Here is a 14669-nt window from a genome sequence, read left to right as displayed (position 1 = left end):
AGGCATGACTGCATTTGTGAAGGCCAGAAAAAATGATGTTGCAATAATCTAGACATGAGATGATGAGAGCCTGGGTGAGTTTTATCTAGGGCTGTTGATTAATCGCGATTAATTTTTTTTAGTTAATTGTGTGAGTTAACTGTGATTAATCGCACTGTTAAATAATAGAATAACAATTGAAATTTATTAAATATTTCAGACATTTTTCTACATTTTCAAATATATTGATTTCCATCACAACACAGAATATAAAGTGTACAGTGCTCACTTTATATTTTTATTTTTATTACAAATATTTTCATTGTAAAACTGATAAAGTATTTTTTCAGTTCACCTCATACAAGTACTGTAGTGCATTCTCTTTACTGTGAAAATGTAACTTACAAATGTAGATTTTTTTGTTACATAACTGCACTCAAAGGAAGACAATGTAAAACTTTACAGCCTACAAGTCCACTCAGTCCTACTTCTTGTTCAGCCAATCGCTAAGACAAACAAACATGTTTACATTTATGGGAGAATACTGCTGCCTGCTTCTTATTTACAATGTCACCTGAAAGTGAGAACAGGCATTCGCATGACACGTTTGTAGCTGGCAAGGTGTTTACATGCCAGATATGCTAAACATTCGTATGCCCCTTCCATGCTTTAGCCACCATTCCAGAGGATATGCTTCCATGCTGATGATGCTCGTTAAAAAAATAATGTGTTAATTAAATTTGTGACTGAACTCCTTGGGGGAGAATTGTATGTCTCCTGTTCTGTTTTACCCTCATTCTGCCATATATTTCCTGTTATAGCAGTCTTGGATAATGACCCAGCACGTATTTGTTTTAAGAACACTTTCACAGCAGATTTGACAACACTCAAAGAAGAAACCAATGATTTCTAAAAATAGCTACAGCACTCGACTCAAGGTTTAAGAATCTGAAGTGCCATCCAAAATCTGAGAGGGACAAGGTTTTGAGCAATGCTGCTATTTTGTATTGTATTCTAGTGAATTACAAAACCTAATCTGAGGGTTCGTCTAATGCAGGGGTGGCCAACCTGTGGCTCCGGAGCCACATGCGGCTCTTCAAAAGTGAATATGCGGTTCCTTGTATAGGCACCAAGTCTGGTGCTGGGGCTACAGGCGCCAACCCCTGGCTCTGCCACAGGCCCTGCCCCCATTCCACCCCTTCCAGCCCCCTACCCTGAGCCTGCCATGTCCTCGCTACTTCCCCTCCCCCCCACAATCCTCCTGCATGTCATGAAACAGCTGATTGGGAGGTGCTGATCGGCAGGGACTGCTGGTGGGTGGGAGGTGCTGGGAGCAGGATGGGGGAGCTGATGGGGGGCTGCTGACGTATTACTGTGGCTCTTTGACAGTGTAAATTGGTAAATTCTGGTTCCTTCTCAAGCTCAGGTTGGCCACTCCTAGTCTAATGCATTGGTTTATGTAACTTTAGAAACTCACAAAAGAAACAAAGGTGGTGACTACCGTTTTAAAACTAACAAACTGACTGGCTAATTTAGTAAATGTTGATGTTTTAATTAGGAAAACCTAAATCTTGCCCTGAATTCTGCATCAGCTATTGGCTGTACGGTGGTCAACATTGGATCACAAGATCTAAAGGAAGGAAAACCACACTTGGTACTAGGTCTCTTGTGGCAGATCATTAAAGTTGGTCTTTTTGCTGATATTGAGATCTCCAGAAATGAAGGTAAGAGAGGAAGTAATGTCAAGTGTTCTCTCTCTCCCTTTCATCTCAAAGCAACTTTTCAGAAATCGGGAGCAATACAGCATCACCTTTCATTCCTGTGCAGGACTTGTTCTTCCCTTAAGCCTAGCCCTGTCATGTCCCTAGTATGAAGTCCTGCCATCTAGTTGGTGGTTGGTCCCAGGTCTGATTGACCTTTGTTGTGTTTGCATTATTTTCTTTGGCATCCTGTCATCTGTTTGTCTTCTGCAGTGCCTCACCATCATAATCTTTTAGACTGCAGCCAGTCCCGTATCCTGAATGCACATTATACTCTCCTTCTTAAATTCTTCATTTGTCTTAAAATCATTCCACTTTACACTGGCCATCTTTCAAAGAACTCATCGATACTGCTTCTAGCTTTCTGGTGACTATTTAATTTAATGCAGCTATTTTCAGACCATAGAATTACTGTTAGTACACTGGTTTGATACTTTCACTTTATGACTGTAATGTTTTTATCAATACATAATTTTGTCAATTTCAGTGTGGCACTTGTGGCTAAGGCACATCCTTTAACCTCATCCTTGATGGAACCATTGGCATTGGCTTCCTAGGGACATACAGAAGTATACTTATTTTGGTGTCAGGTGTGATGAAGTATGCAATCTGGGATTAAATGTTTTGTGACCATGATAGCAATAATTCGGCTTTTTTTCACATTTGCTTTTAGCTCTTATTGCTCTGCTAAATGAAGGGGAAGAACTGGAGCAGCTACTGAAACTTTCCCCAGAAGAGCTCTTGCTACGTTGGGTGAACTATCATCTGGCCAATGCAGGATGGCAGAAAATCAACAACTTCAGTGAAGACATTAAGGTATATACTTGTCACTCTAGTAAGTGAATACAATCCTACCAAAATGTAACATTTTTAAAAACAAAAGATTGAGACCAGAATTAGTGATCTGTTTTTTATAGGTATGTATTCACCAAATGTCTCCTGGCACTGCACGTTCTTTTGACCACACGTGATTATACTGTTTAGTTGCTGATGTTGTGTATCAACTAAGGATACGCAACCTAAACCAAGCCCTTTCCACATAGCCCAAATAGCAGCCCTTATTCAGGAATCTAAAAATTCCAAATTGTAATTAGAACCCTTTGGGATGAATTGCACACTCCCACCCACAACTTTACACCTTGCCCTTTAACTCTTCCCATGAGGCATAGGTGCTGACTCCATGGGTGCTCCGGGGCTGGAGAACCTATGGGGAAAAATTGGTGGGTGCTTAGCACAAACTGGCAGCTTCCTATCCCACCCCGCCCCAGCTCACCTCCACCTCCGCTCTGCCTCTGCCTCCTCCCCTGGGTGCACCACGTGCCCGCTTTTTCCCCCTGGCTCCCAGCGCTTGCACCACGATATAGCTGATTTGCGTTTCAAGCGCTGGGAGGGATGGGGGAGGAGGGGGAACGCATCGCACTTGGGGAATAGGTGGCACCGGGGCGGGGATTTGGGGAAGGAGTCCAATAGGGGCAGGGAGGGGGCGAAGTTGGGGCGGGGCCAGGGGTGGGGGGGGCCCGCACGCTTCCACCGGCACCAGGGAAAGTTGGTGCCTATGCCATGAGGCCTCACTTACCTTTGTTATCTTGTGGGGAGGAGAATGTGGCTTTCAGCCATCACCTGGCTCATCTGTAACAATAGGTGACTGTCCCTCCACCACAGCTCGGGATGTCAAGAGACCACTCCCAAAGAAGACACATCTGGTGGGCCTTTTGTCCCCACTATCCAAGGAAAATCCCTCCCAGTTATGGTCCCAACCAATCCTGCAGCAAAGGAGGCATACTAGTGCCTGGCTGCTGATTCAATTCACTAACTTCATGGAGCTGAAACATGCTCTGGCTCCACTGTGGAAGCTGGTAGATGTATCCTTCTCCTTTCTCCAGTATCAGCCATGCAGTATAATGTGTGCTCAGTGCTGCATTTAGTCCAATAAGAGACAGCAACACTTTTAAAATTAAAAGTGAAAGGGCATTGTTCCCTGTGGGTAATAAGTGAGGGGACTCCATGGACATCTTCCCTCCACTAATTTCAGAATAACCATTAAAGATAATTGTGTAGCTATCTCTGTATTCTTTATGAAATACTAGAGAAGAGACTATTTACAAACAAAATAATTAACTAGCTTTCTTTTAATGGACGAGTGCAAATCTATTCAAAATGTCCTTTAATATACAGGAAAAGTATTAAACATTTTTAATATTTGCTGCTGTTATCAGAAGGACAGATTTATCCCTCTGTCTTTTTAGTTTTTAAGGGAACAGGGAATGCAAAAACATGTATTGAACATTGCATCTAATAAATATAATGAATGATAAAACAAATAATAGACACCCTTTAACTGGAGCATCTTGGTCCGCAATCTATTGTCCAAGTTAATTGGCTTATTAAGAGAAGAGGCCATTTAAAAAAAATCAAACTTTTTGAAAAGACTTATAATTAACTAAAATATTGTACTGGCCCAAAAATATTAGATCCACATCATTTCATTTTTATTTTCTTTTTATGAAAACTTTATTTAGTAACTTTTGTATCAAAAGACTGGAGCCAGAATTTCACTCCTGTTTAACACCTGCCTTAAATATCTTGTAACTCTTAGAACTGGCTAGTACATTCCCAATAAGAAGAATTTATTCTGTCATGATTAAACAGCAGTCATTCCTATTCACTATATCATTTGGCTAAACCGATTCTATGTGAAATGTCTCAGTGAAGTGGCCTTCTTGATTAAGTAGATCTTGACTAAGGGCTTGTTCCAAAATCCATTGAAATCAGTGCAAGTCATATTGATTTCAGTGATCTTTGCATCAGAGCCTATGTGCAGTATACTGTATTCAGAAGAGTAAATATTTGCTTATTCTCTACTATTGTATTGTTTGTTTTAGGATTCAAGAGCCTACTACCACCTGCTGAATCAGATTGCACCCAAAGGACACAATAATGATGAAATTCCCATTAAAATTGACCTTTCAGGGTTTAATGTAAGTATCCTGAGGCTCAAAAAGATACCTATCTATGTCTATTTAACAGAGACCCTATCTACATATCCAGGGACTTGGTTACATCCAGAATACGGTTCCATTTTGTAGTGCAGACAGGAGCATAACCAGATTCCTGCACCATGGAAAAGCTTTGAACTCTGCAGGACTAATACAGTTTCAGGATACTGTTGAAACATGGTTAGGTGCCTGTCACAGTTTCCAGGGGAACTGTATCTGTATTTACCCTTGCCCCCATGGTCCATTTAGTGCCCAGTTATATCTCAGGTCTCAAGCCATCACCTATGTCTCAGCAGGGACATTTGTCCCATTCTTTCTGACCAGTGGATTTTAAGGCTGCTCAGCTCCCTGCCTTACACTGTGATATCCCCAGAAAGCCAGTCTGCCTAAAGGCCAATGCCTGTGCTTTGCTTCTCTCCGAGGTCTACGAATAATGTATCACAAGCAGTTATCAGTTACCACACAGCAATTTCTAAGCAAGTATCTTTACTCTTAAGGAAAAACATCACAGAGAAAACATAATAAAACCATAAATAGATTTAAACACCCACCAAATTTACCTGGAGTCACTGTCTTATGGGGGTCTAGTTAGCAAAAGTCTTTCCAACCGTTCTGCAAGGTTGGGGTTCCCCGTGGACAGAAGGTCCTGTCCATTGCCTGAATCAGAAAGAAGGCCCTGGCCTGGGTCAGGTTAAACCCAGCCTCTTTATATCAAAAGCCCTTTCTTTTTCTGTTGGCCTCTGGAAAACTTACCGTGACCCAGTATATGCAAGTCTCTCCAGAAGTGGTAACTCTCTGGAGGTATTTACAACCTAAGTGATTCACCTTAATCACTCCTATGATTCTTGTTGGGTTTAAGTCAGGCTGTCTGTGGGAATTTCTACCACTTGCACACAGGATGAAGAAGGAGCTTTGTCTGTGCCAACCCTGGGAAAAGCTCCCCAATTACTGGCTGCTGGCAACACAAGCGCTCCACTGCTACTCTTTCCCAATACAGGCTAACAATTTACACACTTTGTTACACTCGAGTGCCCAGTCCCTTATGTGCTGGGCACCAGCACTGTACACCAAATCTGCTGCCTCCGTGGAAGCAGTGCACCCCAGTTCACTGGTTTCATCTCAATTCAACAGCCTCTTTAGCACAAGGCACTTAGATGTGTCCATAGTAAAACCAAACTGAAGTTTATTTAACGGAGCTTGAGATACAGTTTCTAATAAAAGCAAGCATAAGGGTTTGGAATCTGAGGGTTATATTTAAAAGAAAACCATAAAACACAATCTGTAGCCTGTCCTTCTTAATAAGTTACTTTCCTGTCTAATGAGGTATTTCTCACTCAACGATCTGTCTGTACAGCACTTGTCCAATCCAGAAAAAGCTGGGATTCACCTTTCATGAGACACTTCCACTGGCAGAGTGTCTCCTCCAGAATGGATAGCATCGTGTACCCTTTCTTCTTCTCTTAAACAGTTCCAGACTATTGTCTCTTAGACCTAACGGTCCCCTGTTCAGAGACTTTTATTGGAGTTCTTTTATCTTTGTAAATGCTCAAGCCTACATCTGGTCCAGACAGTAAACACAGGGCTGGGGCTGGCTCCATGGATGTCAATTGTTCTCAATGCTGATTGAGTCAGCTCTGAGACTTTCCCACAAATTTCACTTCCCTCAGTTTCGGAATACAAGAGCCTGGATGTTACATAACGCTAAAATTCTTTCCTGTACAAACATATAATGATAACTGTGACAATCTGCTAGTTCTTAGCTTTTGGTAGAGATCACACATGACCCCCTGCAGTGAAATATTGAGAAGGTTGTCAGACATGGGTAATATATCTGCCTTGGCCAGAGATGAAAGGAATCCGGTACAGTATAGTGTACCGATAAGAAAGTGGCCACCAGTACACAGCTGACCATATTGGCAGGGCCATTGATGGCGTGGGGCCAAAAGGGGCAGCTGCCCCGGGGCCCGGTGATTTAAAAGGGCCGAGGGCTCTTGGTAGCAGTCGGAGCCCCTGGCCCTTGAATTCGCTGCTGGAGCCCCAGGACTCCCGGCCACCGCTACCCCGGGGCTCTAGCAGTGATTTAAAGGGCTCAGGGCTCCCAGATGCCACTGCCATTATCATGCCAGTGGCTGGAGTCCTAGGCCCTTTAAATTGCCACTAGAGCGTCAAGCAGTGCAGGCCAGGCAATGCTGAAGGGCTGGCTTGGGGAATCTGGCCCCATCCCTGCCCCTTCCGCCCGAGGCCCTGCCCCTTCCCAGAGCTGTCCCCCCAACCCCCCGATATCGCCCAGGACTCCAGCCACCCTGCGTACTGATAAATCCGTTAAGTTACTTTCACTCCTGACCTGGGCACGTCTGTGCAGGTCTGTATCACAACCCCCACTGTTTCTAGTTCCTAGAGAAGCTGTGATAACCCTCTTCCCCTCCTCCCTCCCCAAGTTGCATGCAATCCCTGGCCCACAGTGATACATAACCCATTCATAAACTTAATACAACATAGTCTCCAAGAGATTGCCTGGGATTGCAATATCTGTCATAGTGCCTTCTGCCCTACAAGGTGGAACTGTGTCAGGGAAAACTGTTTTGCAATCGGGTCCCCCAAATACAGATGTCATCCTAGCATCCTATTCTGGGGTCCTATTCTCTTCCCCAGCTGAAGAATTCTAACTGGGCTGCCCAGCTTTGTTCTGGAACTCAGACTGGGAAAAAGAATGAAGACTTGTATCCTCCTCTTGCTCCTTCAAACCAGATGGCATTTAGAGGTAGGAAGGTTCCCTTCCATTCATCAGCAATGACGGAGGGTGTGGGAAACTTCAGGCCACGACAGCAAAGGGGCAGGAGTGTTCAGAACCCTTCTTTTGAGCCTTAATCCAGCTGAGAGTCAGAACATTTCTCTTCTTGAGGGGTGCTGAGTAAGGTTGGTTGAAAATTTTCCATTGCAACTGTTTTTTGATGGAAAATTGGGGTTTTGGCTAAAAGAAATTTTTCATGAAAACTTAGTTTTCTGAACATTTTAATTTTTTGTCAAAAAATAAATACCACAACCCTGCAATATTTTGGCTGAAAACCAAAATATTTCTGTTTTCTGCTGAAAAATTTCAATATTGATATTTCTACCAAAAACTTGAATTTTTTCTATGCCTCCCCTCCTTTATTTTGACCAGCTCGATTGCTGAGTACGATGGGCTTTCTCCAATACCAGGGTTATAGTGACTTCTCTCAGAAAATGACAAGCTGACCTAGAGTTCTGAGTTGCTGAATATAGAAAATGGGATTTCATTGTTTACTGTTGTCAGGCTGGCCCGGGGCTCCTCTGGGAATAACAGGGGGTCAGCTGTCAAATAACTCCTTAGTATTTTTAGTAAATTGTCCTGGTAGATGCTATATCTTATGAAAGCCATAAACGTATTGATCACTCATCTCCTTGCTGCTGCTAAAATAACAATAGCAAGGTGGTTTTGAGGAAGAGTGACTCCCCTAGAACTACTGATTTGTATCAAGAAGTGTGGGAAATTCTAGTACTGGAAAAATAAATTAATCATGCCAGAGTTCCTCAAGGGAGAAGGAAAAAAGATAACTATTTAGAAATCTGGTTCAACTTTTTTGAAGTTTGCTGGAAAGGGGTCATCACTCACCACCAAACCAGACAGTTTGAGAACTTTTTTGAATACTAAGGAAGGGAGAAATCCTTTCAACAACAGTGAATGTTGAACTAAAAATTAAGATATTAAACTAATGATAACAGACATGAGGGAAAAGGAGAAAAGTTTAATATCACATAGAGTTTTGGTAATACAACTAATAAACAGGTTACATGTTTAAATGTAAGAAAAACAGAATTTTGGACATAAACATGCAATTATGAAAGACTTTAGCAAACACTACCAACTGACATGCCAGAAAAGGAAAATGAATAGTAGAAAAGCATCAGCCACAATATGTGATCAATACCACAAAGTTGAAGAGAGTGACTGGTAGCAGTTCTCATCAGTATAGCTATAGGGACTTCCATAGACCAATTTGTAATTGTTTGTTTATATATTAAGTTTATCTCTATTAAAGTTGTAAAACAAGTTTTATAAGATTTCTATTAAAAGAATGAATTCATTAATAAAATAATAAGAATAAAAATCAGCTACAGGTGACATAAAAATACACAGCACTTTTTTATAGGAGCTCTCTTCTCCCTCAAGCTACTCCTGTGCCAGAGCTCCACGATGGAGAGACCTGTTTTTTCTTTTGGATTTTGGGTGGCAGCCATGGCTTTCCAGAGTCTTGCCCAGCCTACATAGTCATGGATATTTATTGGCTGTGATCTGAGCAGAAGATGAGCAGTAACTATTGGGACTCTATGTACATCTACATGCTGCATATGATGTGGGTTGGGTAGACCTACTTCTTCTAGGTAAATGAATAATGCAAATAAACAAAACCCCCTTCTACAAGTTACACAAACTGCTCACTAATTAAGGACATGATTTTTGATTGTCAGATTATTTTCACTAACTTTATGGCAATTAAGAGGATTCAACAAGTGTTTGATTATCTTCTAGAAGAAAAAAGGATGTTGCCTTCTGAAAAAGGTCCAAACAATACCTTCGTTCTGAACAAGGTCTACATCCATATATTATATGCTGGGCCTAATTCCTAATTTAATTATGATGCAATTAAGATGAGAGTCCAGAGAAACAAAAAAGAACCTGAAAAGCCAAAGTTCATTAAAAATGTTTTGTTTTTTTTAACTTTCTTTTCTAGGAGAAAAATGACTTGAAGAGGGCTGAATATATGCTTCAGCAGGCAGACAAACTGGGCTGCAGACAGTTTGTCACTCCAGCTGATGTAGTCGCAGGCAACCCTAAACTTAACTTGGCTTTTGTTGCAAATCTCTTTAACACATACCCAGCCCTGCACAAGCCTGACAGTTCCATGTATGATCTCAATTTACTGGAAGGTGAGCTCTTTCAACCTGTGCTAGCAGTGAACATAGAAATAAGAGCATTAGAGAGTGGGTATAACACATAAAAGTTAGGTCTTCTGACTTATAAAACCGCATTCTGTCCCCATGTGATTGTGCCTATGTAAACACTAATATATAAAACTACAATTAGTTTTTCAAATATTAGCTTGTTGTAGGAACCTCCCTCATTCCAGGTATCAGAATGTGGGTTTTCTCTCACGGATGTTGGCCCTGACAAAAGGCTGATTGAAGCTTGGTCTACACTATTAAATGTTTCTAGGAGAGCTATGTTCGTTGGGAGTGTGAAACAATCCCCCACCCCAGCCAGTTTAGCTATGCCAGGAGCTCCTCTGGTACAGATGCAACAGTTCTGACAGACGAATGCTTGTGTCAGCATAGTTAATGTCATCCAGGGAGGTAGTGTAGCTATGCCAGCAAACTACTTTTGTCAGCTTATGCCACCTTTCCATTAGGCGCTGTTGCTGATATTGCTATACCGTCATAACTATAGCAGCAAAGGCTCTGTATTGTAGATAAATCCTGATTCCTGAATAACCTACCACTTCATTTGCCGAGCACAACATTTCCCCTCCTGAGCTCCTTAGGATTCACCCCCCCCTTCCTGTCAGATTACCATGAGCATGATGTTTATACTCTGGTTGGGAAGGAGGGCATGTGGCTTCCTCCCTGCTTTATGCCAATACCACTACCTGGGTTGCATGACAAGAAGCGCTTGGTATCTTGGTGTTGTACTGCACTCTCAGAGTTTTTTATATGAACATTTCATTGTACACTATCTGGACTTTCTTTTAGGAACAGGGTAATAGATGTAGCAGAACTGCAGTATTCTCTTAAAAGGGTAGAGTAAAGACGGGCGTATTCTAAATTTTTGTCCTAGTATCCCTTCACATCATAAACAGAATTCCATTTAATTTTCCAGCACTTTTAAACACAAAGGGCCAAGACCTGCTATTACAGTCCATTGGAGATGGCTGCTTGTACCCAAGAGCAAAATAAGGCCTAAAGTCATGGGCGGCGGGCCACTGGACCCCTGGTTGCGGGGTTTAGCAACAAAGTTTTTGCTTTATTATGCCCCATGCAGGTTCCGGGGTGGCTGAGGCACGTACCGCCTCCTCAGCCACCCTAGACCTGCTGTAACATGGAGCATATCAAAAGTGTTTTCTACAGACACTTTTCTCCTGGGCGGTGGGCCAGTTGGGTCTGGGGAGGGGAGGCACAGCATGGCTGCGGCCAGCCCTGGGTTCCTCAGGGTGGGGGGAGGCTTGGCTCGGCGCTTTGGCTAGCCCAGCCAGGGCTCCTCTGAGGCTTCAGCCAGTCCTGCCAGGGTTCCTCCACTGGGGGGGCGTGCTCTGAGCTGTGGCTGGCCCGGGCTCCTCCAGGCAAGTGCGGGGGTTCGGGGCTTCAGCCAGTCCTGTGGAGCTCCTCCAGTCGGGGCTTCAGCCAGCCTGGCTGGGGCTCCTCTGGGCAGCGGGGAGGAGGAGCGCTCTGAACTGCAGCTGGCCTGGGGCTCCTCTAGCCGAGGGCTGGCGGGCGCACTCCAGGCTGTGGCTGGACCAGGGCTCCTCCAGGCAGGTGCGGGAGGGCTTGGGGCTCCTGCCGTGGGGGGGCGGGGACTCCTATAGTGGGTGGGGCTAGTGGCTCTGGCCATGGGAGGTGGGACGGGGGGTTTTGAGGCTCTGGCCATCAGGAGGGCACGAACAGAAGGGGCAGGGCTGGGGGCTAGCCTCCCCAAAGAGGGGCTCCAGCCGCCGCCCATGCCCAAAGTGCCACATGATTAAGAAATGTATTTAAAATGAATTACATAAATGTGAACAAGAATATGGATCTCAGGTACAGTATAAATCAGTAGTGAATAGAACTCGGTAATGAATTTTGACTATAGGTTGGTCATATAAGGCCATCTCGTCTCCCCATCCCTGCCATGATCTATAACATAATATGAAGTCCTCCGATATAAAACTGCATTCTGCTATATCTCAGTTTTATATTGTTATAGGCAGTAGGCAACTCCCTAATTTCTGAGGTTAATATGTGTATATTAAATGGTCCAAAGCTATAGAGTTCAGACCCAGACCCATAGAGGGAGGATGTCAAGAGCTGTAGTTTTGATTTCATACATTATAGTGATAGGTGTCAACTGGGAAATTTGGGGCTGGATTTATACCATACTTCCCCAAATTTTGGGGATGCATAAATTCGGGTCCATCTCTAATATTAATATTGTATATAATTATATAGAAAAGTAGTAAAACTATTTGCTGGCAGCAGAAAAACACTAGGGCTCGAGAATACTGAATTCTATTCCTAGTTCTGAAGGGGAGTGCACTCAAGTGGTTACAGAGCCTTCTGCCGTATCTCCTCCAGCCTGCCTCTCCTATCCCTCTCTCTGCTCCTGTTTTCCCACAACCAGTTCCTGTTCCTTTCTGTTCCCACTGTGCCTAGCCTGTCCCTGACCCTCATTTCTTCAATCTCCCACAACCTGGATTTTTCAGTCTGCCCCTCTGTCTCCAGCTGCCTCTCTGTTTCTTCCCACTTCTGACCTTCTGCATTCTGGCAAGTCAAGTTGCTGCTTTCTTCTCCTCCAGGTTGTCTGACGGGCAACCATGGGGCACTGAGAGCATAAGAGATACAATCTCCCTCTTCTCAGTTTTAGTGTCAGGCACCACAGCTATCCTTTACACTCAGAAGGAACATTTGCAGGAAAAGTCCTATTCTTTCCCTCAAGATTTGTGATGCAGCTTGCTTAGTCATTCCATGAGGAAGGCACATGCTCAGTACAGTTGGCATGTAGGAACTTTGTGGGGATGGAATATACTCAGTGCAGTCAGATCTTCAGAGAAATGCTGCCAAACTGTAACAAGCCTCTAATGAGTTGCAGTTTTCAGAGGCTCAAAACTTGGCCAAATTCAGATAGATTTTCACATGGATGGCAAAAGGCACATTCCTTATGCTAATGTAACACCTCTGTCAAATTTCAAGTCTCTGTACCAAAGCATGGAGATGTTAGAGCTTCTCTCACTGAAGTGGTTTGTATCAACTTTTTAATGTGGACAAACAAAAAATTTTTCACTAATCTCGTTCTCAGAAATAGTTGAATCATTTTGCTGAAACGTTACAAAAATATTTAGATCAAGCCAGAGATCTGGCATGGAAAATTTCAGCTTACCAGTTAAAATTTGGAAAAATTATAAGTAACTGAATACAGAGTCTTGTAATAAGGCAACTCTATAATATCCATTTTAGAGATGAGGAGAGTCCTAATACTGTTATATATATCATGGCAATGATACAACTCTCTCTTCTTCTCCCCTATCTATCATATAACTATGCAGTCACATACGTTTGCATAATCAAAATAAATATATTTCAGACAGAAGGCGTTACTGGTAGTGTTTTGTTCTGTTCTTCATTTTCCCTTGAATACTGTAGTATGAGCAGCATTCACACCAGTATTGTTTTTCCCCTGGTGTTGTTATATAAAAGATAAAACATTCATTTCTTTATAGTTTTGTCATCGATGGCTGTCATAATCTGACTCATAATTTATAACACTTCCCTATTTTGCCTCATGAAATGCAGATTTGACCCCTCCTAATGTAGGTACTGTATTTAGTACTTTTCTATACTCCATAAATGTATTTGTCCTGAAATCTTTTTGATTTTTCTGTGACTATAACCACTTTTGTCCTTTTCTCCTGGTTGGTTTTGCATTGTTCTTACACTGCTATCTTTGTTTTAATATGCCGTCACAATCACGAAAAACACAGCTATAACATAATGCATTTATAAAATAGGGGCAAGACTTCCTCAATTCAATACAAATACCATCTAGCTTCTTTCAGTGGAATTACCCACACAATTCTCTTGAATTACCCACACAGTGGGACCCTTCCAAGATCCAGGATCTAATGCCTAGGAAAAGTTGGCTGGAGGGTGGTTGAAACTTTAACTATACACCTACAGAAAAGGCTTCATTTTCCTGCTTTAAGTTCTTCCCATTCCTACTAGTGATTTTTTCCCCATGAAAGAGCAGAGTGTAGTCATCCCTGTCCTTTCCCATGTTGTTTGGGTTTATGTTAATGAAAGCTGGCTGAGCATTAATTCTGTCCTCCTTTCCATGTATTGGATAATGCCTAATCTCTGTGGTGATCTGCATGTATAGGGACAAAGGACAGGCCCTTTCAAGGTGCTCTTCTTCCCGTATAAAATTGCACAGAAGAAAAGCACTGACCCCCATGCTGCATGACCTTTATTGGGCTACTGCTCTTTTGCATTGTGCCCTCTGGGAGCGGGATCTGTCAGGAAAGTAAAACAACTGGGGGCAGGGCTTCCATTTCTCATAGAAATCTGGGTCCTAAAAATCTCTGTCCAATGAAACATTGCCAATCCATGTTGCCCCCAGTATACTTTTTGTCTCCACTGTGGTGTCACTGCCTGGCCAGCTGGCAGCTCATACTCCTTCCATGGGCTGTTAAAGCCACAGAGGGGAAATTATTACTACTCAGGGCAATAGTAACTTATGTAGCAAATTTCACCAAACGTTCTGCTGCACTGAGAGAGAACTGTACCATGCTAAATAGCCATTCCTTGGACACCTATGACCATCCTCTTGGCTACTCCTCACTCAGCTGCCTAATACAGTGGTGTCAGAGAGGAAAGAAGTGGCTGTGTGATATGAGGGAAGCTATCTCATAGCCATCTTTCTCCTCTGGATAGCTCCATGCCCCATTTCTCTGGGATTTCCATTATTTGACTTTCTTTTGCACCACGTAGCAAAATATATGCCCCCACAGTTGTTCACAAGATATTTTTTGAACAAGAAAATGGAAAAACGGCTGGTCAGTTTTCAGCCACCTGGAAAATGTAAGAATTCTTATGTGATGCATCATAAAGGATCTTTTTTAGAGTGGCATATTAAATATAGTAAGCTATTTTTAATTCCTGAATTCCTACTAGT

At 42.8% G+C, this 14669-nt stretch overlaps 1 protein-coding gene across 3 annotated transcripts in view; it reads left to right on the top strand.

Moving 5' to 3' along the window:
- The window catches only part of PLS1 (plastin 1), an 87216-nt gene that overhangs the window by 57109 nt on the left and 15438 nt on the right, over positions 1 to 14669 (top strand). For all 3 annotated transcript variants that reach the window (XM_030574499.1, XM_030574500.1, XM_030574501.1), the window contains 4 exons: positions 1538 to 1703; positions 2413 to 2555; positions 4622 to 4717; positions 9490 to 9685. In XM_030574499.1, the coding sequence (XP_030430359.1) occupies positions 1538 to 1703; positions 2413 to 2555; positions 4622 to 4717; positions 9490 to 9685 (601 nt within the window). The remainder of the gene's footprint in view (positions 1 to 1537; positions 1704 to 2412; positions 2556 to 4621; positions 4718 to 9489; positions 9686 to 14669) is intronic.

This window comes from Gopherus evgoodei, chromosome 9 (genome assembly GCF_007399415.2).
Source record: "Gopherus evgoodei ecotype Sinaloan lineage chromosome 9, rGopEvg1_v1.p, whole genome shotgun sequence".
NCBI lineage: Eukaryota > Metazoa > Chordata > Testudines > Testudinidae > Gopherus > Gopherus evgoodei.
Note: the sequence above shows the minus strand (reverse complement) of the source record. Positions and strands in the feature narration are given on the sequence as shown.